We start from the raw sequence: 25,042 nt of genomic DNA on the forward strand, positions 1-25,042 counted from the left end.
GTGAACAGGTTTATTTGGAGAAAAAATAATTTCATTTAGCTTTGGTCTGTAAATTGTTCATCATTTCCAACAATAGTCTAAAGCAATTGAAATAATTATGTTTGTATTTTTTTTATATTCATCAGTCTCTTGTTCATGAACAAAGTTATGCCTTTAAAAATTTAATCAGGAAAACATGGGTTTGCATTTCAAGCAGCTGATCAAACTGAAATGGTATATATCTATATGTTTTGAGATTGGGGTAGAAATTTGTATTGATGTGTTTGTATTTTAAAACTTAGTATTGTTTGTAATGTGTTTTTCTTTCATACATGGTAGAATTATATGGTAAAGAGACAGATTTTGATGTTTAGCTTAAAAAAATTAATCTTCTTGCTGAATGGACATATCATGTCTCTCCACATCTAATATGAGAAATTGGATCAAGAAGGAATATTCCATTTGTTAGAATGAAGAGGCCTCATTAAGAGTCCCAGAAATTCAGAAAATTTAGTGGATTGATTTATGGTATGCTACCTAGAATTCATTTCTCGTCATTTCCAACTTAGTAAGAATAAATGTCAATGTCTTTGGTGACATTTGTTTTTTTAAAGTTTTGCTTTATTTCTAAGTGAAAAAGAAATAACTGGAGCTTGCAAACCCAAATTTCTAATTGTTTAAACACGAGATTTCTACAGAATTTTGATTTCTACAGAATGAGAATATTACATTACTTATCTCACACAGATGTCTAGTTGTGATAAAAATATTTTGTAAACCTTAAACTGTTTAAATATGAATTATATTTTATTCAAATACACACTAAATCCTCCCTTACAACAAAATTGAATTATGTAGAGTTCTGATAGCCTGTAGAAATGACATAATGAGCAGATTAACTCATTACTCAAATGGGTAGAAAGATGGCAGGGAATAACTGTAGGGAATAGAAAACAAGATCTCAAATCATTGAAAAAATCTTGAGTGTTGTGATTTAAAAAAAATCTATTCAGGTCAAATGATTTGTTAAGCTTCAAGTAACAAATGGACTGATTTATAAATTAATATCTTATGCCCTATTATCATAGGGGACAAAGGAAAAAAATCCCCAAAGTTTATATTTCAGCTTATTAAATTGTTTAATAGTTACTAAGCTTTGTCTATAATCAGATGAACTGAAGATTAGAGAAGGTTAATTAAACTGAAAGCCTTTTAGTTGAGACAGAATTTGCCATGGACCAGTGCTTACTGATCATAGATTTACTTGTTTGTTGTAGCTTCCTGTGTTTGTTCCTAGAAATCAGACGCTAATTTGGTCTTTGTATAAGAAAATGTTTTTAGATGAGAAATTTTTTGGGGGGGAAAATTTGGAAAAATTCTTAACCCTGAAATTCTTTAGCTTCAGCTTGCATGAACTGTTTACTCCCCAGCTAGTCTAAGTAGATGTGTGTGTAAATACAGATAGTCTAGTAGTTCTGCAATATTCAAGATGATAAAAAGCCCAGAGATATATTTAAGCTTTCACTTACTTTTTCTTTTTCTTTTTTTTTTTTTAACATAAACAATATTTATATTTTTTAGTTAAAAGATCAGCCATTCTTCCCTGTTGTATCTCTATATGCATAACTTGAAGAATATTACCCTATCATTCTGCAATACAGATTAATACTTTATTTGAAAAGATCAATGATAGTCTTGGTGTGTGCCCATACAGACTGTATTTCCCTCCTTAACATACTGTTAGCAAAAATTACCAATGCATTACCATTACATTGGCCCAAGATCTATGCCAGGGGGTAAGTGATATAATTGCAATAGCACTGGATTCCTAGTCATATTAACTCAATTTGTTTATTGTCCTATTTATAATGTTATTACAGAAGCAGCTAGATAGCTCAGGGGATAGAGCACCAGATCTGAAGTCAGAAAGATCCAAGTTTAAATCAACTTCAGATATGTGACCCTGGACAGATCACTTAACTTGTTTGTCTCAGTATGGGTATATTTCAGAGTTGTTATGAAGGTACTATTTGTAAAATGCCTTGCAAACTTTATGCTATCTTCTTCTTTTTAGTGTCCAGTGTCTGAGGCCGGATTTGAACTTAGCGTCCTCCTGACTCCAGGGTTGGTATTCTATTCACTGCACCATCTAACTGCCCCTGCCATCACTCTTGATATGAAACTCATTCATTCAAACTGCTGTCAAACAGGGTTTATTGAAATGTGTTACTTCTCTGCTCAAAAACTATCACTAGCTCTCCATTATATTTCTAAATAATGTATAAATTTTCTGACTCTGGCATTTCAAATTAGGGTAAGAGAAATCTTTGCAAGGGTCTTCCACCATGAGGGCTAGCTATGATAGTTTTTCCTTAAGTTTTTTTCATACTTCAGTGCTAATCCACCATCAAACCTAATTTAATTCTGCTTTTCTTCACATATTCTAAGTTTCAACTAAACTAGAGTCTTCTCTATGTACCCTTATCCTTCTTTTCTTTTCTCTCTCTCTGCCTTTCCACGCTGTCTTTAAATAAGAAATGGCCTCTTTCAATTAATTCCCTCTTTGTTGAAGTTCCTTACCTTCTTTTAAGTTCAAACCCAGAAGTAAACTCCACAAAGGTTTCCATGATTCAGGAGTGTGATCTTGCTAATTTTTTTTTTTCTTTTTTTTCTCATAAGGGTTTGCTCAGATTTCTCTCCTTTACTCATTCTTTCTCCCTTACAGTTATGTATACACTTAGTCTATTGCAAACTCATTGAGAATATGAACTATATCTTATCTATGTTCATAGTTCCCAGTGCCAAGTGCTTTGCACATAATAGTTGTCCAGTTGTTTCCTGGAATGTCTGATTCATTCTTCAGTTGTAGCCTCATTTTCGTGAACCCATTTGGGGTTTTCTTGGCAAAGATACTGGAGTGGCTTGCCTTTTCCTTCTCCAGCTCATTTACATATGAGGAATTGAGAAAAACAGGGTTAATGGCTTGCCCAAGGTCACATAGTAAGTCTGAAGTCAGATTTGAACTCAGGAATATGAGTCTCCCTGACTACAGCCCCTGCACTTTATCCATTGCACCACCTAGCTTTCAGTAATTGTTTATTGAAATGGTTTCCATTTTTAAAAAGTTAGTATCATGCCATAATTTTATTATTTTGCCTAATGTATTTTCATGGGACCAATTAATTAGCAACTATAGCTAGTCTATACCTATACAATCCATATATACATATACGTACAAATGTACATATGCACACAAATATAATAAACAATAGCTCCTGATGGTCAGTGACTTGATGCAATAGATAACTGAAGGCATTTGCAGCTATCAAGTATTAAGAATCTTACCCTGTGCATCTATCTCTGCAAATGATCTTTCTTGTGATCTTATTAAGCCAATCAATTTTTAATCTTTATAATGAAAACAATATTTATAAAATGATCCTGAAATCTCACAAGGTATATTATAACCTTTTCATTATTATTACTGAAGTTATTAACTTTGAAAAAACCTGTCATGAACTGGCAGTTAATATTATTTTTGGGAAAATGGTGTTCTTTAATATGCTTATAGTATCCTTGTTGATTTAGGAATGATCTCCCATTTTCACATCCACCTACAACTGAAATAACCTGAGAATCCTTAAGTCTGGCTCTCTTGTCAGAATTGTGTATATATAAAGGGGTAGGGGAATCTCAATTTCTGGGATTTTTTTTTCTTGATTCATTATGGTCTGAACCTACTCTTTTTAAAAACTCAAGGTGCAGTGGCATATTGCAGTGGATAAGGCACTGGCCTTGGAGTCAGGAACACTTAAGTTCAAATATGTCTTCAGACACTTGATACTTACTATCTAGATACTTATCAGACCCTGGGCTAGTCACTTACCTCTTACTGCCTCACCAAAAAAGAAATTAAAATAAACATTCAAACTCTTTTTGAAATCAAACATTTTTGAAAGGAAAAAGAAAGTACAATACAATGCCAGTGTCCAGTGCATTTCTTTTTAAAGAATCAGATAATTTGAAAAGACAAGATTCTGAATAAACCACCATTAAAGAAAGTCTGTTAGCAGTTTCATAATTTAATGAAAAAGTATTTGTAAAAAGGGGACATTTGAAAAAGACCGAGTTTATCTTGGAAAATTGAATATATATATATATTATATATATATACACACACATATATATAGATGTGTATATACGTATACATATACACACACATATATATATATAACAAAATGCAAACAAAAAATTAACAAATAATGTTAAGAGGTAATATTTCAAACAACAATTAACCACCAAACACATACAGTAAAAACTAGCAAATACACTTTGGGGACAACACTTGAGAGCTATACAACCAAAGGCTCCTTCATTTACCTAGTAAAATCCTGTAAAAAATATCAAAACTATTTCCCTGACTGGAAATACTTTAGTCATCATCCCCAAAATGGTAAAATATCTGGAATTTGGCTGAAGCACCATTTCTGTGTTAGTTGTTGTTGTTGTTTTCTCCCACATACTCATATCTGAAAGGCATGAAACAACATGGCTGCTTGGCTGACCTCTTAAGTAAAATTTTTCTCAAGGCAGTGCTACCATTATGGTATCATACTAATAAATAGCTAAGGAAAACTCAAAAGAAGATCACAGGATACTTGGAGTACAAATAATGGGGTAATTAACTTATTCATTCTGAATGACCCATGGCTTAAAAACACAAAGCATTTTCCATTAAAATAAAATATATGAAACTTAAAATGCTCTACTGCATATTTACATATGGGCACATGCACCCACATGCAAGAAGTATTGTGAAGATGTAATTCAGGAAAGGCAAAATACAGAAAAATATATATCATGATAACATTTTTAAAAAATACCTGAAAAGAAACAGTTGTAAGGATGCAAAGTCAAATGGAAGAAGAAGCAAAGCTGCCAAATGTAAATCATTTCCCAAGAGAACTGGTCCTGAACTTCCACCATCAAAATTATTGGAATCAAATTAAAAATGAAAATTTAAGTTTGCCTTTAAAAATAAAAACATGGCCTTTAAAAAATATTTATTGATCATTACTATTGTGCTTTCCCAAACTAAAAGCAAGAGAATACTAAATTAAGGCTACAAAAACAAACAACAACAACAACCAAAAAAAACCCAGGCTGGCATTCGCCAGCTATGGCGCCTTTTAAATTAGGTATGCGATATTTTTCTGATTAGAATAGGGACAAATCCAATGATTATCCCCAGCAATAAAAAGTGTAAGGTGGAAAGATTTGGGATCAGGAAGCCTGCTGTTTCTCAAAAGAAAACGAAGGGCTTTTAGTTTGGGATATTGCTTCCAATCCGAGTTTGATAAGCAGCTTACTATGTCCATATGTGTTCAACATATGCTTACAAATTCTGTTTGGCAATAAAAATGTGCTTCAAAATAAAAGCAAACATACAAAACTGTCAGACGAAATGAATTAAGTCAAGCTTATTATTATTATTATTATTATTTTTAAATACCAGGTATAAATAGCCCCAAGGGAGATAAGGTCTCATTTGAGGGAGGGTCCTGGCATCCTCCTCCATGATTGCCTCAATTTAAACATCAGAGCATTTTCCTTTAAAGTAGTACCTCTACTTTTGTAAACACTATCCACAAATTAGCCATTTGTACTTGTTAGCTGGGTAACATATTTACAAGTGCATTCCCCAAACAAGCAATCCTATATACAGGCACCAAAAATTAAAGTCCTAGAGGGGCAATATTTACAGAATAAAGCAAGGTACTCCAAAGAGAAACAACCTTTTTGCAAGGGGGTAAAGAAAGAGGCTTATCTAGAGGTCAGTGAGTTTGGCAGCATCCATACTGTTGGTCTCTTGGTCCCTACTCTGCAGACAGTTTACAGATTTGCACAGAATTAGAAACTGACAGCAGAGCAGGATCTTGGTTTAGTAGTTAGGTACTGCAGGAGCAATAGGAATGTAGTTGTAGTGTCTGCAAAACATACTCTCTTGCAACCCCTTAACAAAAGCAAGGGCTCTTAATTCCTATGGCTACCAGTGGCAACCTGGCACTTCAATTACTTATTGCTAACAACAATAAGTCTTGCTGAGAACCCGGCATAATGAAAATAGGTTCCTGAAGTAAAAAAGCAAACACAAGTATTTTCAAGCACCTACCATGTGCTCAGCTATTCCATGTTCTCTCTTTCATGCATGCACACACATTTATCACACACATACATACATACATACATACACACATACATACATTCCCTAAAACAGAACTAAAAACAATTAAAAATCTGCTGACTCCCTATATGCCCTTGCAGAAGCTGGGTTTGTGAGTCTTTTTAAAACTGCTGGCCAATTCACTGTTACTTCACCCTTTTCTCATTGCATTTTCTCCTAACATAGGCATTATATTCTAGCATCCTTTGGTGTCTAGGTTTGCACCAATACACTGGGATTATATAAATGTTGAGTGACCCTTTCAAGTTTCTAATCACCTTTGCACTGAACTGTGAGAAACCACATTTGTTTTATTTCTGCTGCGACAATCTCTTCCAAAATCCTTAGAAGGACTTTCTCTGTCTGAGCTGTTTCTTCTTATCCTGACTTGCTCTTTATTCTCATCACTTTCCGCCTCAGAGTCACTAAGTTCCAAATCAGGGCAATACCCGTCATTTTCCTGATATGGTGCTCCTCCTGTCTGATATTCAAGAGTCTGCTTACACCACAAACGCTCCTTGGTGTTAAGTCTTCTTGTTGACTTTTCACAGTATCTGAGGTCTTCTGTGGTCCTCACCAAACTGTTGGTTGCCTCTTTAAAGGACCTACTGAAATGTTCAATGGAAGATTTTCTAAAGCTGCTCTGACTAGACAAGTGAGAGGAAAGCACAGGCTCTTGTTCATATGGAGTCTGACTAGAATTATCTCTCTGTGTGATATCTCCTGATCTGCTGTTGCCCATCAAGCCATTTGATTTTGCAAATCTAGAATTTTGTTGTATTTTTCCATTTCCAATGGAAGACTGTCCCTGCAATGCAGCTTGAAGTGCCAAAGGTTTACCGAGAGACTGCCCACGATGAAATTCAGAAGTCTGGGCTAGACAAGACTCTTTTGCTTCATTCCTAGAATGGCTGAGACTGGCTAGTAGCCCATTACTCCTGCTGTCATGGGAATACCTGGAATAGGATTTCATTCTCATTTCAAATGTCTCCTGAGGCATCTGCATACTTTTTTTGTGGTAATTTGGAGCTGAGTTGCTATTTTCATCAGGTGAGAGAGGTCGGTTATTGGTTTTCATTGAGTTGTTTTTGCAATCTCCCAGTGCTGATTTAGGCATTTTTAACTTTAAAGTTATTCTTGGAGGTGGATAAAACAGTGTGTTTTCTAGTGCACTTGTCAGAGGATGTCCTAAGGGGGAAAAAAAGAATCATTTTGATAGTCAATTTACATTAACAATCAATATCTTCACAACAGAACAAGTTCATCAATCCAAGTATTAAATAACAACAATGATTTTTTTTAAAGGACATATCTTTAGAAGAGATTGGCTTGTAGTAGCTAGATTAACAAGTCTACTCTTAGAATCACCAGTGATTACCTAAATAGTGTTCAAAACTTTCAATTTTCAGTAATTACAGACAAATGCAAACACACAGAGTTCTTTTCCCCCTTCTCTCCTTCCTCCCATATTTCCCTTTCTATCATATTTTGAAAAGGAAATCAAGAAAAACATCTTAGCATGTAGGATGTAGGATGGAGACTCCTACAAAAAATTAGAAATTTCATACACGAATCATCAAAAATGTTCCAGAAAATATCCCTTCTCTGAACTTTTATTCATTTTAACTTATTTCACTTTAATTCTTCAAGATAATCCCCTTGTATTGACAGAGACATACAAGATAGCAAGCAGAACTTAAATTTTATTTTGTTTTGTTTTGTTTCCCTCCTTAGGAGCGTGACCTCTTGGAAAGCAGGAGTAATCTGGCTTTTTCTATTTATATTTCCAGTGCTTTAGCCTAAAGTCAGCACTTAATAAATTATTTTTCATCTATTCATTCATTCATTGCCACAGCCCCAAAGCCTTAGAAGCTATGAGTTTCTGTGCCCAAAATTCTGGCAATAGTTTCTTTTAATTAGACTTTGGATGACAGATTTGTCTGTCTGAATGCCAAGTCTTTCCAGTTTGGAAGGATTTAGTAAACTTGGAGTCCATTGACATAACCTTTGAGACCTAAGTCATCTACTTCTGTTCATGTTCAGTGAAACCTATAAATACTCCATGATTTTAGATGATTAAGACAAATCTCTCATAAAGTCAAACCAAAATCAAATTATTAGGGATATTTTCATTATTTTTAACCTCCCCAAGCTTTGCTGGGAACTACCAAATGCCTTGTTCAAGCTGGAGAGACTGCTTGAGTTCTACTACCCCTGGATACTACCATACCACAACCCAAAAACAGTCCAGGGAAAGGTACAAAATGACAACTTCAAAGATTCCCTGGCAACAATGAGGTATGTTCCTCAACTGCAGAAAGTCTCCAACTCCTGGCCCACCAGGTGTAAATTCTATAAGAATTATTTCAGGACCTTAGGTAGTATCCATGTAATCACAAATATTATTATAACAACATGATGAGAGGTAGTATGGAGTGGTGGAAATAAAACTGGTTTAATTAAGGGTTCAAGTCCAGCCTCTCATAAACTTTCTGGGTGACTCTGGACACCTGCGTACCATAGGAAACTCTTAAGACTTTCAGATGCAATATATGAGATGATCAGCATTAGTAAATGCTGATTTACTCATCAGAGGCTTCCCAGACTTATAGGAGATAATACCTGTGGCAATTTCCTGATTAGCAAGCTGAACTTGAAAATTGAAGATCTGTTCATGAACTTTGCTGTGAGACAGCTTCAACTTCTCTCTCCTGCTGACCATGTAGCAGAGATTTCTGACCTAGAAGTCCAATCACCCCCCGAAAAGGCAGAGATTTAATTTGTGTTAAGCAGATCTAGCACTTGGAATTACAGCAAATATAAATGGGGAGAAATAAAAACATAAGAACAGGATAATAAAATACACACATTGTAAAATCATATGGAAATAACAGAAAAAATTAGTAATTTCATACACGAATCATCAAAGATGCTCCAGAAATTTCCCTTCTCTGAACTTTTATTCACTTCAGTATATTATTTCACTTCAATTTTTCAAGAAAATTCCCTTTTATTGACAGAGAAATATATACATGGTTGTAAATAGAACTTTTAATTTTTAATGTCTTGTCTCTCCCATTTGGAGTATAAACTCCTGAAGATTAGGGATTGTCTGACTTTTTCTATTTGCATGCTCAGTGCATTAGCACAAAGTCAGAACTTAACAAGTTCTTTTTCACCCATTCACTGACTTATTCATTGCATATGAGTTTCTACATCTGAAAACATATGCCCAATCTTCTGGTAATGAGCCTCTCTTAACTAGGTTGTTCCTTGGACAATAGACTTGTGCAACATCATCTATCTCAATTCAAAGCTTTTCCAGCTTGGAAGCACTGAGAGAAATTGAACTCTTCTGACACAACTTTTGAGACCTAGGGTTAAGTACACACAGAAGTGTATTGGAGCTAGCTCAAGTTAATTTGCAAGAGCTGATTATTAAATTTTCAAGGTTTGCATTTATACTTCAAAAATCAGCAAAGGCTATAAATCGGGACATTTATTGTTTTAATGATTAGCTAGCCTTAAGAAAGTAATAGAAAAAATGTTAATCATGTAGTTTAAATTTTAAATGTGTTGTACCTTCCCAGCTCCTCCCCCCAAGGCTGGTTATTAAACATTTACTAGCATATCCCTTATAACACCATGATGCTAATTTGGATCAGACTTGAAGTGGAAGCACTTCAGTATCATTCTCATGTGTGCCTGTATATCTATGTGACTGTATACACAGTGTATACTCAGTGAGTGTATACACATTTTTACATGCATGTAAAATATTCACAAAGAATATAATTAGTAGAAATCAAGGATTTAATTGTTGCCTTACTTTTAAAACTTTTAACAAACATTGTAACTCAACAGCACTTGGACTAGACTGAATACAATGAAGTATTAGATTAGTGGAAAAGAGTCTGGTTTAGGATTAGGTGATCAAGTTCGATTAGGTGAAGGATCTATATAGGACAGAAAAGTAGTTTTGGAAATGTGGAAACCAATATTTTGCTGAATTTTCTTAGGCACATCCTGTTACACCTAATAAATTATTACTGTAGTTGAAATCCAATTAAAAATTTTTCACAAACATAGCTTTGTCAATGAAATAGAGCAGAGAATATGTTAAGCTGTAGTGTATAGCATTTGGCAAAAAGGTATAAGTTGTTCCTCTTTAGATTTAGCTTAAAAAGCTGGTAATTGGCCAATGCCCATATTTTTCTCCCTGAACTTATGGGAAACCATAAATCAATATACCTTCTTCCCTAGAGTAAGGTAGATTTAACTACTGCCAGTCCCACCCTTGTTTGGTGAGAGGCAGAATAAAGGGAGACAATTTCCATAAAGAGGCAAGGGTAAAAGATAGCTGTTTGTGTTTTCAAGAAGTTAATTTAAAATTGACAGAGGCTTTTTTTTTTTTTTTTTAAATTCCCAAGGATATTCTAATTTGCTCCCAGAGAGTAAGGCATTTGGGAGGATTGCATTAAATACTTTGTAGCTTTGATTCTCAAAGGTCTAATATAAACTGTCAAATTAGCCATGAGCAATATATTTTCTTGTACGATTACATTTTTTGTTATTATATTCAGTGATAAACCAGCATTTATATAGTTACTGTCTGCTGAACAGATAAGTAGATTGTCCAAGTCTGTCCCCATCTCCATTTTATAATTCTACATATCCAACTTCACTTACCTCAATAGTTTGGTCAAAGTCATTAATTTACCTTTACTGAGTAATAAGACAAAATTTAATTTGACAATATCTGAGGCAAAACTGATGTGATCTATAGTGTTGGTTTGTTACCATATTATGGCAGGTACCAAAAGTTTGGGTTCAGTCACGTGAAGAATTTACAATGTCTATTCTCTTTGGCGAAAGGTAGACTTATTTAGGGGAAGAAGTTATAGAAAAATGAAGGGATACAACAGAGTCCAGGAATGATAAATATGAAATAGAGGGGAGACCATATGAAAGATAAGTTTCTCAGTGGAATTCACAATTGCCCAGTAAAAAGGGAACACCCTATGAGATTAGAGCCTGCCCTTAGCTAGCAGACTAAATCCTGAAAGGGACTTAGCACCCTAAAAGAGTTAGTTAACTATAAGGAGAAGTGGAGTTGAGAAGCTTAATGGAATTAGGGGAGATATCATGTGGCATGGGGGAAGGAGTAGAGAGAAAAACACCATGAGATAGTGCCACGGCAGACTGACCCAAACGAAGGGATTTCCTTTGCAAAAGTCATGGAACATAAATTGTTTTATAGGGAAAATTTAGCCTCAGGGTCTTGACATAATTTTGATTTCTAACTGGATTACCTTTAGAGGGTAGGACCAAGGAACTAAACTGACCTCCATTATCAGAGCCTTTCTCCTGCTTGTCTAAGAGATTAATTTTTATCACCTAAAATTGAAGACCTCATCAAAACTATCTCAGAATTTCATCTTCAAATTCGAGTGCTATCAATTGTGGTACCATTTCTCCAAATCATAAATTGCACATTAGAAATTAGTAATTTAGTAAATTGAACCCACGATGAGTCGGAAAGAGTGATCCTGGATAAGTGGGGTGAATGGATTTGGTATTAGAATCTTGAAGGTGTGTTATCTTGACCCATACATACATAGTTCAGGTCCCTTCACCTAGTAGGTACTTAATGAATTGTTGATTGATACTAAATACAGATTTTGGGAGTTCTTCCTTAGTTAAAACATAAAATAAAACAAAAACAAAAAAGACCATCTCAGACCTCAACCTTAGGCTGAAATTTTAGTTTTAGAGGAAAGAAAAAGAAAGGGGGGGCATAATTTAGGGTGTTCCAAAAGTGTCAGGGTAGCTTAAGCTTTTCAACTGATCTTAGCTTTAATGGTAAAAGAACATAAAAGAGAATATATCTACAGGTTTGACATATTGAACTTAGAATCAAGAAGATTTGAGTTCAAATCTAGGTTCAAATAATTTCTAGCTGTGATCCTGGGCAAGTTATTTAACCTCTGCCTGCCTCTGTTTTCTCATCTATAAAGAATGAGGATAGTAATAGTCCCTATTTCTCAGGATTGCTGTGAAAATTAAATGAAATGCTTAGCCTGGCACATGGTAAACACTAAATAAATGTTAGTTATTATTCTTTTATCACCATTATTATTATCATATATATTATTACATAAATAGAATAAAGAATGGTATGTCGTGTATCACAATGTAATATACAATCATAATGTTATTTAATTAGAGCTACATTATAATTAATAATAATAAATAATATTTGTAAAACAATTTGTAAACCTTAAGGTGTTATAACAATGACAGTTATGATGATGGCAGCAGGGGTGGTGATGATTACAATTCACTCCTGATTTTTTTTTTTTTTTTTTACTACTTGTCCAAATTCAACACTGATAAGTTACTTTCTTCAGTTTCAGAGAACTAAAAAGGTTATAATAATGCAAAAAAAGGGGCAATATTATAAAACAATTTAAACTAGAAGAGGCTTATTTTTCTATTGAACCAAGTTAAAGTTTACTGCTAGCCTTTTACTTACTCTCTCCAGATCCTGTCTCAGATGCATAAACATTCTCATGCGGGTATGGATGCTATCTTCTTTTGGCTGCACTAGGCCATTTTCTTCATCCTCCTTAGGAGGAAATAATGGCTTATTAAAATTACTTTTTCGTTTTAATTTCCAGTAATTGTAGATGAAGTCCACAGCAAGTTTTGGGAGGCCAAGTTCTGCAGCAACATCCTCTACTTTTACCAGAGAGTAGAATTCCTCTTCTAGCTCTCTTAATTTCTGGGCCCGCAGACTGGTTTTCTCATTTTCAATCTGGTTGTGATCACCTGTACTTTGGGAATGATCACTTGCATCAGTCAAAGAGCTCTGCTTGTTTTTGCTATGCTTGAGGCAGTATGACTTGAATTTGACTTCATCCCCTTCATCGAGAATAGTCTTCATTTCTAGGCTATGTTCAAATGCACAGGTAACATGAAAAGCTGTGATACAACTTTTTACAGAGCACTGTGGGAAGAAAATAAAACTCAACATCAGCTGGGGGAAGAGAAAATACACAAGTTTCATAAAACAAAACAAAACAAAATAAAACCTAAAGGCTTTCAAGAAGCAAGAGATTCTATTAACACAAAACTCTTCTAAAACCATGCATCCATAATACAAAAGTACCTAGAGAAGTAATCAAAGCTATCTCTTGAGGAAAAAAAACAAAAACAAAAACAAAACAAAAAAAAAAAACCACCAAAAAACCCCACCAGTCCCAGCACAACCACCAAAGTAGATTATGACTCTAAAAGATTTGAAATGATAATTAGTAACAATGGCTTATTTTATATATAAGATTTTTTATATTTGCTTTCTATCTCTACAAGATGGGTAAGTGCCACTTTACAGAAAAAGGAAACTGAGGCTCAGAGCATTTGTGATCTGCTGTCACTCCTCAAATCTAGACCATCTCATTCCTTGTCCAGGGTTATTATTATTGCTACCCAAATATAACTAAAATGTACCAGAAATTGTTTCATTCTTCTCTAAAAGCACAGGATCATAAAATTATAGATTTAGGTCTAGAAGGAACTTCAGGGGTCATCTAGTCTGAACTCCTCAATCTACAAATGAAGAAACTGAAGCTTAGGGAGACATTCACAAGGTCACACAATTTGGATTATGGCAAGTAAGAGTAAAAGCAGATCCCATGACTTCAAATCTAATGCTCTTTCCACTATACTATTTCCAGGTGACAATTTGAAGTAAATAATTTAAAAAAAAAATGATTTCACAATATTTAAGATTAATATTATTCATTATAAGTTACAGGAAACAAATTATGTGTTTTCATGATTGATTTTTTGAGGGGAGGAGAGAAGAGAATGGAAGAAAAAAATGTTTTGAGAAAGCATGGTAGGAGAGTGAATTAAAATGAACAGATATTCTCAATCTGAAATATTGTATATGTAAATAGAGTTCATTTATCTTTATTTTCACTCTAGAATTTTGATAATTAGAAGGTTATCAAAAGTATAAATTACATAATCTTGGACCACTAATAGACTGTATGGCTACAGTTTGAGTGCCTTGCTCTTTTTTCTTAATAACTAGAGTTCAAAAATCCAATACTTGAAAAACCTGGATGCAATAATACTCCAAACATCTCCAAGCAGACAAGCTTTAATTAAAGCAATTCTACTGATGTTGTTGAGTCATTTTCAGCTACATCTGATTCTTTGTGACCCTATCTGGGGTTTTCTTGTCAAAGATAACAGAGTGGTTTGCCATTTCCTTCTCCAGTTCATTTTATAGATGAGGAAATAGAGGCAAATGGGTTACTTGCCCAGGTCACACAGTTAGAAAATCTCTGAGGTCAGATTTGAACTTAGAGAAGATGAATGTTCCTGATCCTCTGTATTTTATTCACCTCATCACCTAGAACTTATTAGGTTTGCTGACCTGGGTTCCATCCAGGAATTCTATCCACTGCTTTCAATTCTGAAGAACAGCAGAGATTGTGCATAGTACACATGCAAAATTACTGCAATCTATCATAGGATCACGTATTCAGGCTGGAAGAGAACTTAGAGGCCAACTAGTCTGTCTGTTCATCCAAATCCCTCACTTTACAGATGAGAATTAGAGTTTAAGTGACTTCCTCAAGATCATATGGGGTACTAAGAAGAGCCGTCTGTATCCAGAAAGAGAATTATGGATACTTAATGTGGATCACAACATAGTATTTTCACTTTTTTTTGTTGTTATTTGCTTGCTTCCTTTTTTTCTCATTTTTTTCTTTTTGATCTGATTTTTCTTGTGCAGCATAATAAATGTGGAAATATGTTTAGAAGAATTGTACATGTTTAACAATATTAGATTACTTGCTGTCTAGGGGAGGGGAATGGAGGGAAGGGAGTAAGAAAAAAATTGGAACACAAGACTCTGCAAGGATGAATGTTGAAAACTCTCTTTGCATGTATTTTGAAACTAAAAAGCTGTTATAAAAAAAAAGAAAAGAAACAGAGCTTCTGTCTCCAAAATCAAAGCTCTTTTCTTTCTATTATACTATGCTGCATCCTAATAAAAGACATAAAAAAATGGATATTGCAGCACTAAAAATGTACATGCAAGATTTATTCAACAAACATTTTTTCAGACCTATTAGGTGCAAAATATTGGCTCCTCACTTCTAGGATCAAATATAAAATCCACTGTCATACTGTCATTCAAGACTCTTAATAACCTGTTATCCTCCTACCTTGGCAGTCTACCTAGACCTTAAATATTCCCATGTGCAATGTTTCCTTGCAATTTTAAGATACTTTTGAAGTTTTTCTCAATCTCCCCAGTGCTTTCCCTCTATTGAATATCTCAATTTTTATCTTGTATATCATAGTGTTTTCATGATGTCTCGTCTCCCTAGTTCTTAACACAAAGGACATATGACGGAAGATGCTATCTGCACCAAGATGAAAAAAATAAGTAAAAGTATATATAGAATAATTTTAAGTGTATATGTGTCTAATAGTAGCCATCTCTAGGGTGGGGGGAAGGGAGGGAGAAAAAAGAATTTACATGATAACTTTGTTATATATTTAAAAGGAATGACAAGTTTTATATAATAGATTTGCAGTTACATGTGCAATCATCTTTTTATTATACTATATTATGAAAATGCTTGTTTTATTCCACAAATTAATAATAATATAACTTTTTATAAAAAAAACAAGCAGTTTTGCATATTTTGGGAAATAACTGTGACATAAAACAAAAAATCTATAAAACTTTGAACTAAAATATATTTGATTTAAAAAGTAGAATCTTATTGACTGAAGATACAAAAATAAAAAACAAGCAAAAACCATGTAGACTCAGGAAGCACACATTCTGCTGATTCTATGTCCAAATTATATGTGATTAAAATCTTTACTAAACATATTTATAAATGATCTGTTATTATATATTTTGTGATTCAAGGCTAGTTAAAAACATAAGTATAGTGGGACCTTGCTCACAAAGACTTTGTCTTCATGTGAGTTGAATTCCTATCTGTGAATGACTGGTCAAAGTCACAGCACTTAGTAAAATTTCAACTTAAAGAAACTATAAGGCAAGATGTCTCTTTCTTAATTCAGTCTGATGGAGAGGAGAAGAAACCATTATTACCATTACACCATTTCTGTTCTTTCTGCTATAATGAGGTAAGTTCACATATGCATACATTCCAGAAGGGAAATGTTTTTCAGTTGGAAGCATTAAAAGATGGTGGGAACCACAAAGTAAATTGGAACTAGGTCCAAATGTCAAATTTAATGCTTTAGAACAAAGTTGATAAATTGACAATTCATGGTTTGTATATCATTACATGGGCAATGGAGAGATAAGTTACTCTCATCTTTTCCTGGTTCTAGAATATGAGAATTCTAGAATAGTTGGGATACTCCAGTTCTCCCAGGAATATACCAGTTAAATCCTTCATATATGCTAGAACCCAAGAAATGATTTCTCTTTCACTTGTTGCCTGTCAGGTGAGGCTGACATAAAAACCCAGGGTCATCTCATTAAAGCCTGCATGTGACCAGTTAGACTGGAGTAATTAATAATACACATTAGATTAGATAACATAGAATGCAAGATTTAAAAGGAGATCTTCATAGCTTTCAAGAAAATTTTGGATGCAATGATCAATTCTGATGGACATGGCTCTTTTTAACTAAAAGGTGATGCAGACCAATTCCAATAGATTTGTGATGGAAAGAGCCAACTGCATCCAAAAAGAGAACTGTGGGGAATGGGTGTAGACCACAATATAGTATTTTCACCTTTTTTTGTGGTTGGCTTGCTTTTTGTTTTGTTTCTCTTTTTTTTTTTTTTTCTTTTTGATCTGAATTTTTTTTTTGTGCAGCATGATAAATGTGGAAATATGTATAGAAGAATTGCATATCTTTAACATATATTGGATTACTTGCTATCTAGGGGAAGGGATAGAAGAAAAGGAAAGAGAAAATTTTGGAACACAAGATTTTTGAAGGGTGAATGTTGAAAACTATCTTTGCATATAATTTGAAAATAAAAAGCTATTATTAAAAAAACTTGTATTTTTTTCTCCCTTTCTTCCCAAGCTATTCTACCAATTTCTCCTTTCTGTGGAATGAAAGACTTTCCTATTATTGTCCCTAAAAAAGCTTTTAGGATACAATGTTGAGGATTTTCTATCGTTTACAGAATTTAGAAGGGAAAAGGCAAAAATTAGTTTAGGATTAAGAAGGAAATTTATTTGAAAAAGATATCTACTAAAATAACTCTTTTTTTTTTTTGTTCTAATAAGAAAGAAGGTAGAGCCCTGCAGTGTTGCCAAAGATTCCCAAAGAGAGCATGCAATCCAATCCAAGACCCAATGGAATTGTAAATATCTGTCAAAGCTCCTGGCAAGTCCTCAAAGATAAAGTGGATGGAATCCAAAAATCTTTCTTGGTTGGTCATATTCTGCTACCTCTTGGCTAAGAATTCAGACTCCCCTTTAAACACACACACACATACACACACACACACACACACACACACACACACACACACACACACAGAGTTTATTATTTAGCATAGGACTAAGAAGGACTTGGGATTGATTGTTTTACAATCATACTATTTTTTTTTAAACTGTGAAATGGGGAATAAAAAGGATCTTTTCAGTTTAAAGTTCTAGAAGATGTAGTCATAAATATGAATTAATCAAAAGAAAAGAAAATTAAGTAACTAGGTACTTAAATAAAATATATATTCCTCCAGAAATCAAAAGAATTAATCTAGTGTCAAACTATAACTAGTTGGATGCCTACATACTAAAATGGGTGAAGGAACAACCTGTACTTGTCACTGACAAAATATTCTTATTTTCAAAAGAAAAGAGAAGTGAAGAGAGGGGTGGTAATGAGGAGCTGCCATAATGCACAGAATGGTAGAAAAGATCAGAAAGACATGAGTTCAAATCCACTCTCAGTTATTACCTGTGTGAACCTGAGCAAATTACTTAACCTCTGCCTGCCTCAGTTTCCTCATCTATAAAATGAGATAAGACAAGTCACTTAATTTCTGTCTATCTCAGTTTCTTTATCTATAAAATAGGGATAATAATAGCAACTACTTACTAGGTTGTTATAAGGATAAAAATGTGACAATATTTGTAAAGCACTTTGTAAATCATATTAGATACATGTTAGGTGTAGAGGAAATATATGACTTTAAAAATTTTTTAAAGCAACAACAATAACTGGAATTTATGTAATACTTTATGGTTTACAAAGGTCTTTCCTTACAACAATCCTTTGTATCAGATACTGCGAGTACTATTATTTCCAGTTTACAAAGGAGGAACCAAGTCTCAGAGAAGTAATGTGATTCACCCAGGATCACACAATAAGATTCAAAATCTAGGTTTCTTGTCTTCAAATCCACTATATTCTTCCATTATATTCCACTCTCTTTCACAAACTACAAAAAAAGCAAGTTACTTCCCATGTATTTTTATAGCAAAGTAGCTGCCGTATGTTTTATAGTTGAAAAAAACGTATTCTGGTATTAATTTAAGGAATTTACTCTATTCTTATCACTTCAAAGAAAAAAAAGTAAACGTTTATCAAACTAGAAAAAAGACCTGGAACTTACCCTTCTTATCCAATAGATGAGCTCTCAGTAAGATTTGATATAACTACCTTTGTAAAGTTTTGTAAGCATCCCAGGCAGACGAGATGAAACTTTCCTCTGAAATCCTTCAATGTTGCCAAAATTTACTCTGTACTCAATAAAGCTATGCTTTTAATTCAACATTTATTATGTACCTAGTCAGAGGGCTTTGCAAAGATTAAAAATGACACAGTCCTTTTATCCTTCAGGAGCTTATCTAGGATTTATACCATGTTTACAAATAAGTATAAGGCTAAAGGTTATGGGACAAAGGAGGGGGGGTCGTCCAGTTAAAGTGTTACAAGAAATTTGAGGAAGTAGAAATTACTCTGGAGGTTGGAGAGAGGGGAAATTAAGTTACATGAAGGAATTGGGCTTAAAAAAAGAAACTTCAATAGATGCAGAGGGATTTGGGGAAGGGAGTCTATTTCAATCATAGGGAATAGTGTGAGCAAAGGCACTAGAAAAAAAGGGAATTGTGGAAAATGTTCCAGTTGGACTGGGACATAAAATATGTGGAGGGATAAAGGGTGAGCTGAACAGGTGGCTAAGGACAGATTGTCTGCATAAACCATGCTAACTTTTCTCAACCCACAGGTTGTCTTAGTTACATACCTTTTCCCTATCTGGTTTCCCTTCCCTCTGCTCCGCTGCTTCTCTCGAAATTGCAGTATCTATAGTCTTCTAAGTCTAGGCCTATCCAATTTAGCTAATTGATGTCTCCTTATCTGTGACCTCTGAGTTAGGAAACCAGTCAAATCTTACAGAATGAGATGAATCCCCATTCTTTCCTGTAATATCCTTAGCTATCATTAGTTTGCTTGAGCTGCTCTGGTCCCAGAGCCCCACCATTTATACACCTAATAAAACTTAACCCCAAAGTCCTAATAAAAGCGGGGTGCAACAATATGCCAAGTCCTGAGAGCAACCTCTTGGAAGTTCATTATGAATTCTCCCTCTGCCATAGCCTGAAGACCAAAGTGCATAAGGCTCCCAGTAGATATTCAAGATATACATTCATATAACTTTCCTAACTTCTTCCTTCTCATTCTGAAAGTATCAGTGGTGGCCAAAGAGACAGAAACAGAGCTACAGCTGGGGGAGGAAGGGGAGAGAGAGAGGTAGAAAGCAGGGGAAGGACTTAGCTGCTGTAGTATTCTTCTTTTGTTGCCCCTCCCATTCTGTGTTCTTATTGGGAGTTTGCAATTAAGCCATATGGCCTTCCCTTAAATGTGAGAAAAGACCTTGCTGCTTTTAGCACTGACTAAACTTCTCATGTGATTCCCAGAAGAATCAGGGAATCCTGGGAATCATCTCTAAGTAGCAGCAAGGGATCTCAATAAAAATTTAAACCTTATAGGCAATGAAGAACTATGACAAATATTTGAGTAGAAGAGTGATAATAATTGAATATAATGATTATTTGGACAGTGGAATGAAGGATGTATTGGAGAGCCGGGGTCGCTTAAAGGTAAGCTCTGTGATTTCATTAATGTATGAAACTCCAACAACCATTCTGCAATTTAATAGTCTTAAAGAGTTGCTTGGCATCACTCAAAAGGTGATCTATCAGTCATGGCATAATGTCAGAGGTAACACTTGAACCCTGGCCTTCCTTACTCTCAGACCAGCTCTCTCTCAACTCTGCCATGATCTCTCTCAGATTAATAATAACCCAATTAAAAACTAAATTAGTTACAGTGAGAGAAAATAATGTGATAGTAGAGATAACTACTGCCAAAGGGTAGAGAATGTGGTGGCTATAAGAATGTGTGGCTGGATAGAGAAGGAAGCATCTGAGGTTCAAACATTAGGGACAAAGAAAATCTGTGATTTCATCAGCTTGGGAAATATGTCCTCTGACACAAATGATATTGTTCTGTAACTTAGTAAATGAATCTTCAAGAGATGTTACAGACCAACACCAATCATTATTTCATAGGCAACATGGTGATGAACCTCCTCTGCACACTGAACAAGGCTGGTCATAGGACTGACAGATAAGAATCTGCCTCAAAATCCAGCTTGGCAGAATTATGTCGGAGATTTCGCTCCACTGGCATCAAATCAGTATTTACCTCTTTGGAATCTTTTCTTTCTTTGGAATCTTCCTTTCACAACTCAGGTGTCACTTCCTATAGGATCTTCTTTCCTGGTCTCTCTTTCTTTTGGTACTCTTTTTCTCTCTGAAATTACCTTCATTTACTCAGTCAACAAGCATTTATTGAGCTGTTGTTGCTGTTGTTTGTCTTTAGTTCTGGAAGGGGACCATGACATCAGGGAGGTGATGCCATGGCATGCAAGTGAATTGGATTTAAGTTAGGGAGGGCTGTGCAAGGTTCACCTGCCTCACCTTCCCCTTCAAAGCCATCTAGGTCAAGTAGCCAAATATAAATCAGGAGAACTGGAGATGGCCCTGGATGCAATGGGAGACGACGTTGGCTTTTTTTAAGCTAAGGTCTTCAATAAGTCTTAGTCTGACTGAGGCCACAACCATTAATGATTAAGGCTAGGTAGCAATTGAGGCAAAGAATCTCCTCTTTCATCTAGTCAAAAAAACCAACACACTAAATAAATAAATCTAGAAAGGGAAAGGGCTTTTGGCCAAAACAGAAATAACTACTATTTACATTCAGATTTGAGTCAATCAGGACTCAATGACCAAATGGGGCTTGGCCTGGGACCTACAAGTGGTCAATCAATGAAAATCACTGGTTTTTATTTAAGGCATGGTCCTTAAGAAAGCAATCTAGTCAGCAAAACCTCAAATACCTAGCGAATGGCAATTTGCTAGGTATTAGGGTTATATCTACTTAGCTCTCTCACATGTAAGTTCCTTAAGGGGAAGCCTTATTTTCTTTTTAATCCCTGTATCACCAGCACCTAGACTAGTGTCAAGAATATGTAATAGATATTTAATGCTTGTTGAATCAAATCAAATTAATCACATTATAATGCTCCAATTGATGACAATGCTGAAAATTAATTTTTTCTTGTTTTTATTTGATAGGAATGTTCACTAGGGCACACGTCTAAGTTGAGAATTTTGCTGTTATTTGATCTAAAAAGAGAGCCTCCAGCAAAACATGCTGGATTCTTTAAGATTTTACTAGATCTTCCAACCTCAATAGCCTGCCGAATTAAAAAAGGCAGAAAATTACAAGTCACTTTTTGGGCACTTAGCCAAAGGAGTCTTTCAGCATTTTCTCAGGAAAGAGGAGGATTTTTTCATGAAGCATTTGGATCTGAGCTGAATGACTAAGATTGTTAACACTTTGCCAAATTTACTTTTAAGGATTTATTTTTGCAACTGCAAACTTAGAATAAGTAAATATTTTGTTGATATCTGACAGCCATTTAAGGGTTCTCATCTTTTAAACTATAGTTATACTTGGCAGTGTTTACTGTAAATACCATTATAGGAGTAAGCAAAAATGAGGTTGGTACATTTTAGATTAGGATTACTTTATGGTTCATTCATTCAACCTAGATTTGAGAAGGCAATGATTTGTTAGAGGACCCAAACCTTTAATTTCTAATTTCTAATTTAATGCTTATAATAACTAGGGCTTCCTAGTAGCCAGTGGGAGCCAATGCTCCATCAGTGTCTCAGATGATAAAAAGAGCAGGAGTACTAAGAACCTCTGGTCCTTCTTTGAGAAGCAGGAACTTTTGATATTTCTACCTATTTCTCCCAAATGTATAGACTATCTCTAGGAGTGTACAACGAAGATTCCCTCATAGTTCACGAGCCATTTTCAATATTCTTTTTCCTCCTCCCCCATCCTTAGAAAATAAAATACAAATTCCTTGGCTGGCATTCAAAACCCCAGATAGCCCAAACTATATTCCAGTGTTATCAAGGTACTCACATTACTCTCTGTTGCACCACACACATTCAATATTTTAGTTAAATTTGATTATTCAAGATTTCCTAATCTCATTTCCTGCTTCAATCCAGCCTTGGTTCCTTCTCTCGTGTTATCCATATCTGCAATGGTCCCACATTTTTACCTGTTGAAATCTTTATAGCACTTTGAGGTCTTGCTTGGGAGTTCCACTTCCTTCATGATACCTTCCCCTAAGTCCTTCACTCTAAGTAATTTTCTCTTTCTTCATTTTCTTCATATGGATTTCAATTCTCCTGTATACTTTTAATTTATATTATCTATTTTTTTTTTTAGCCTACTTACTAGACTGTAAGCTTCCAGCATAAGGACTGTGTCCCATTTGATTTTAGTATCCCCAATGCCTTGCATAGTATGTTGCACACAAGTGATTTACAAATGGGTATTGAATTGAATTGTCCAAAAAAAAGCCCCCAAACAAACAAACCCAATTCATTACTTTATACTGCTCATACTTCTAATGAAGACATACCTGAATACAAGCTCCTGTCTTTAATTTGCATAAACTGCAGACTAAAGACCATCTGCTAGGTGGGATATGAGAGACTTTTGTGATTGGTTCCATCCTTTCAGGGCAGGCAATGCTTACCTGAAAAAAAAAAAAAACCAACAAAAAACCACAATCAATTATCCCGAGCTCTCAAAACACACCTAATATAATACAAATTATTTTATAGGAAGATCAGAGTCTATAAAGATGAAAAGATAGAATATACCTCAATATGAACAAAAACAATCAAACCTAGAAACGAAAAGTAATCTGTCCTTACCATTTAGGTCAATCATTTTTGGCAAAGGAAATAATGTAGTGTCTCAAAAGTTTTAGTGTGCTTTTAAACTCTTTAAGCTTTAGTAGCCTAAAATTACACTAAGATGCGGTATACTGAAAGGGGTCTAGAGAAAGTAATATGGCAGTGGGATGGCTGTTATTATACAAAATGGGAATATTTTTATTTGATCAAGGATCGATAGAACTTGAGAAAATGGAAGAGAACAGATAAATCTTAGAATGTTATTATAAAAAGACTGATATTCTTGGGAAGTAGAATGGCTTTATATAATGAGAAAATGAACACACATAAATGGAAACAGTCAAAAAGATATATTTTAAGATAATTCATCAAAGGAAACCTGGATTCAAATCTTCTGTCCCTGACAACTTGTGTGACTTTGGACAAATCATAACCTCTCTTGGCTATCTATTAAAAAAAAAGGTTTGAGTACATAGTCTTAAAAGTTCCTTAGAGCTATAAATTTATGATTTCGTCCTAAGCTGTCTTGCCATTCTAAGACCAAAGGGGGAAGGATTTTTGAAAATTTTTAATTCCCTGCAAACCAGACTTCAAACAATAGTACTTAATCTCATACACACATCCCTGCCACAAAGAGAAGCATATTATAATGAAGAATTCCCAGCAATGATAGCATTTGCCATTATACATTTCACATATCACAAGAAAAATATTAAAATTAGGAAGATGAGAGATCTTGAAAATCCTATAAAGATTAGAAATTGGGACAGATTTCCTATTGAATGAGAAATCTCTAGTTATTTTTAAAGGAAGATTAATGAAGTGCTATATCAGTTAGTGACAGTTGGGATGTCCTGAGTTCAAATCAAGCCTCAGATATGTATAATGTGTCCATGGCTAATTACTTAATCTCTCTGCCTCAGCTTTTTCAATTATAACAGTCAACTATAACATAACTATAACAGAACAATAGTGCCTACCTCAAGCACTGTTGTGAAGATAAAAATGAAATAATATTTGTAAAAAGAACTTAGCACAGTGCCTGGCATGTATAGCAGGTGCTATATAAATACTTGGTACTTTCAGCTTTTCTTCCCCTCTATGTGTAACTACACACACACACACACACACACACACACACACACACACACACACACACACACACACACACACGCACACACACACGCACACACACACCAGAATAAAACATCACTAGACTCATTCCATGACAGTTTCTAAAAACATTACCATCAAGACTGTTGTGTTCTCTGAAAGGGATGGCTCCCTGTAAGATCAGCTGTTCCTATATCTATTTTGTCAGTATGCATTTGTTTGCACGTTGTCTTTTCTATTAGCCTGTGAGTTCCTTAAGAGCATGAACTGTCTTTTGCTTTTCTTTGAATCACAAGCAATTAGCAGAGTACCTGACACACAGTAGATGCTTAATAACTGTTTATTTACTATTCACTACTGGGAAACCAGAATATTCTTTCCTAGTTTGAATAATAAT

At 34.6% G+C, this 25,042-nt stretch overlaps 1 protein-coding gene across 2 annotated transcripts in view; it reads right to left on the reverse strand.

The window, feature by feature from the left end:
• Positions 1 to 1,491: 1,491 nt before the first annotated feature.
• The window catches only part of JADE3 (jade family PHD finger 3), a 187,718-nt gene continuing 164,167 nt past the window's right edge, over positions 1,492 to 25,042 (reverse strand). For both annotated transcript variants that reach the window (XM_074300279.1, XM_074300280.1), the window contains 4 exons: positions 23,253 to 23,369; positions 12,738 to 13,211; positions 8,825 to 8,942; positions 1,492 to 7,390 (listed from right to left, as the gene is read on the reverse strand). In XM_074300279.1, coding sequence (XP_074156380.1) covers positions 6,477 to 7,390; positions 8,825 to 8,942; positions 12,738 to 13,211; positions 23,253 to 23,369 — 1,623 coding nt within the window. In that variant the 3' untranslated portion in view covers positions 1,492 to 6,476. The remainder of the gene's footprint in view (positions 7,391 to 8,824; positions 8,943 to 12,737; positions 13,212 to 23,252; positions 23,370 to 25,042) is intronic.

Source organism: Sminthopsis crassicaudata, chromosome 3 (genome assembly GCF_048593235.1).
Source record: "Sminthopsis crassicaudata isolate SCR6 chromosome 3, ASM4859323v1, whole genome shotgun sequence".
Classification (NCBI taxonomy): Eukaryota; Metazoa; Chordata; class Mammalia; order Dasyuromorphia; family Dasyuridae; genus Sminthopsis; species Sminthopsis crassicaudata.